This window comes from Calliphora vicina, chromosome 3, assembly GCF_958450345.1.
Source record: "Calliphora vicina chromosome 3, idCalVici1.1, whole genome shotgun sequence".
Classification (NCBI taxonomy): Eukaryota; Metazoa; Arthropoda; class Insecta; order Diptera; family Calliphoridae; genus Calliphora; species Calliphora vicina.
In genome coordinates this window covers 90,297,212-90,300,846 of record NC_088782.1, presented here as the reverse complement: position 1 = coordinate 90,300,846, position 3,635 = coordinate 90,297,212, and the positions used below count along the sequence as shown (strand labels likewise).

The following is a 3,635-nucleotide window of genomic DNA, read 5'->3' as shown; positions in this document are numbered from 1 at the left end:
TACATTACCGGGAGCAATACCTAAAAATGGTTAGCCCAAAAGTAGTGCACAAAAGCCCAAAATCCTCAAAAGTTGCATCAACCGCCAAAGTACCTAAATATAGGGAAATGTATAGGAAAACTACCGATAACAGATTTTATATTTTGCAAGATGAGACAGCTAACCCCTCAACATTACCCAAGTCATCCAAACCCCCTCCTGTTTATTTGAATGTAGAAAAAAAAATCCCGATTCCCGTTAATCAAAAAAGGTCGGGAAATTATAAACCCTAACTTAAATATATCTACCATTTTTTGTAACGATTGGTTCCAAATCGGTCCCCTATATAACCCCTAATCAGAAAAATATTTTATTGTCACATATTGATCATTAAAATTTCTCTCTCCTTCCCTCCTATGTGTTTATTCTATTCTGTACTGAATTTGCCCATATGTGAGGTTGAAATGAATATGTAGTATGTTGAAATGTTTTTTAAAAATATTTGTGAAATTTATTTTATAATTTAATTGTTAAAGAATTGATGCCAATTTATAGACAATCGTAATAAAATATACATATATGTAGTATGTAAAAAGTATATTTCAGATTTTAAGTTCTTTGCCATTCGGTTAAAACACTATTGATCCATGACGAGTGCGGTGCTACGCGCGTAGCTATAATGGTATGATTTTCAGTGCAGGCTCCAGTGGTCGATACAATACCATATACCGTGTTATACTGTGTATTTATAGCTGCGGTTCCAATATCATCATTGCAAATATCAACTATTTTTGTTCGATCGCCCATACAAATAAGATTTTTAATATTTTCTGTATCTGCGTTCGGCAGATAATGCAAACACTTTCTATCTGAGTAAACTTTAAACTTGGCCACTCTTAGTTTCTTTGTAAGATAATTGCCAGTGTGAAAGCTTGATATACCCCAACCATAAACAGATATTGCTGATGGCAAATCTATGGATTCTGCTGTAGGTATTCGTAAAGTCTTTATATTGCCATTATTATTACTTAGTGGTCTCCGCAAATTGATGAGAGCAATATTATAAGAGTTTTTGCCTGGTTTAAATTCGGGATGAACAGCAGTTTGGCGTATCTCACGAATTTGTCCACCCATTTTAAAATGTATACTTCCACCTCTAATTACCAAATCATTGTAGTTCAAATCAATGATGCAAGAGGCTGCAGTGAGTACAATACTTCTCCGCAACAAAGATCCACTACAAATTAAGGCTCTTTTGTATATAACAGCAACATGCCATCCAGCACTAGTTTCATTCACAACTATTCCGCCTATAACTCGATTATTTTGTTTACTGCCTGCTTCTACTCTACTCAACAACAGTACGATAACAAGGTGAGTTGTTAAAAGTTTACAATACCACAGACGATTCATGATACACTAAATATTTCTATGAAACTTTTGCCTGATTTATACAAAATATAATGGAAAACTTTCACCAATCATTTAAATATTTAAGAGGAACAAGCTAAATTAAGTTTAAAAGAAATGTCATATTGACAAATATTGTGTTAATTTATATTAATTAAAAATTGCTTCTTATTATACATTCCTTATCTGCATAATTTTGTTGATTTAAATATCTGCTAAATTAATGAATTTCGAAAAATACAAAAATCACAGTTATATTTGAAGTTTTAACACAGTAATATTTTTCTAACACCCTACCGAACCATTTTTTATATGTTGTACCAATCGATAACGGATAAAACAAAAGTTATATTTTAAAATAATGTCGACTTTAATCAAAATTCAGCCATACTATTGTACAAAAGAACTAAAGTCGATTTTTCATACACAAAGTCGATTATTATTTTCAATTTCGCATCACGATACAAATTTTAAACATACATACTCTATATCCAAAACCGGTCAACCGGTTTTTTACATTTCAAAGATCTATCAGCTTTTATTGACGAATAATCGGTTTTCTTCTTTAAACAACTTCCTAAAAAATACTGTAGGTTTCGAAGAATCAACAAAAGGAACGAAAATGGAAGTGTTTATAATTTAAATGTGTTTATATTAGATATTGCGTATATATTAGGGTGATCGGCTCGGTATTTAATAACCGGTTATAACCGGTTTTTATGCTAAGGTCGGTTTCGGGTATTTTGAAAAGCTCACATTTCGAATATCGAAGAAACCGGGATTTTCTCCTCGAATAGCCGGTTTTTTCTAAAAGTGTGTTTTATGAGTTTTAGTGTATTAAAAACTTTAAAAAATATTTAAAATCCAAAAAAAATAATTAAAACAAATACTCCAACTATTTTAGAAAACTTTTTATATTTATCCCCCGTTGCCACATGTAAGTGCAAGTTCGAAAAACTCAATACACTCACAGTTTTTTACTAACACAATCGCATCTTTCTTACTTACAGCTCAGCTTACAAGAGAATTAATTTTTAACCCTTTCGCTACAAGTTTTTATTGGCAGGTTCAAAAAATCTAATTTTTTGGATTTATGCTACTATTGACCCTAGAAACAATAATCATTAAAAAAATTTTAAAAATTTTTACCCCAAATGTGTTACAAATATGGATACAAATTTACTATAAGGGAAAGAAAAATGCAAAAATTTTATTAATTTGATATTAAAGTTTTTTTTTATTTATTTTTTTATTTATAAACATAAGATAAATTTTTGGTATAAAATAAAAATAAATAATTCATGCAGTTAAAAAACATAAATACAATTTTGATTAATACATAAAATATAATAAAATATAATTTATTCCATCGATAAATAATGATAATCCTTAAAACAATTTCTGGATCCATTCGGTACACATAGAAGAACATCACACTTGGAACATTTATATCTTGTTTGACCCTTACAGTCCTTATATTTACATCTGCCTTTATCAGTCACATGTTCCGGCCAATGTTGGTTTCCGTCATATCGCACAGAATTTGCTGGAGTTATTTTTCGACTTTTACCGGATGTTGAAGGACTTACTGAAATATCATTTGAGCACGCTTTTGGACGCCCACGTTTACGAGAGCATGCTTGCTGATTGGATCGAGCAATGAGGCCATTTGCAACGTCATTGCGAAAGCTCAATAAGTCCATACATTTATTTTTGATATTATTGTGTTCGTTGTCCATTTTGTACTCTAACCAAGAGTTACAAATAGCCATATCAATGAAATGATCATAAATTTTTAGAGTCCACTTTGTAGATCTAATCGAAATTCTGTACAAAGACAGAAGGAAATCCATTTTGTCTACGCCACCCATATTTTTGTTGTACTCGGCTACTATTTTTGGCTGTGTTATTTCAATATTTTTTTTTTCTACGACGGAAAATCGGCGCACTGAATTTAGGGGTTCAGAACCATGAATTGAAGACACTAGTTGAACAATTCCTCCGTCAAGCCACCTCAGAAGAAATATATTGTTTGACCGCTCTATGCGATAATCAAAACTTCCACGGCCTTGTTTTTTAAAATCTTTTTCTGATTGTAGATCAATTTTTCCAAATCTATTTCCTCTTATGGTTCCTGTTGACCAAATTCCTTTTTCGCGTAAATATAAAACTAAATTTAATGTTGTGAAATAGTTGTGAAAATATAGTTTGTGATTATTTTGCTCAGATATAGTTTTTGAAAGATG

At 31.1% G+C, this 3,635-nt stretch overlaps 1 protein-coding gene across 1 annotated transcript; it reads right to left on the bottom strand.

Moving 5' to 3' along the window:
• Window positions 1-588: 588 nt before the first annotated feature.
• LOC135955626 (mite allergen Der p 3-like) lies at window positions 589-1,392 on the bottom strand. Its single transcript, XM_065505984.1, has one exon. It carries the CDS (start codon window positions 1,390-1,392, stop codon window positions 589-591), a length of 804 nt encoding a protein of 267 aa, XP_065362056.1.
• Window positions 1,393-3,635: the final 2,243 nt, after the last annotated feature.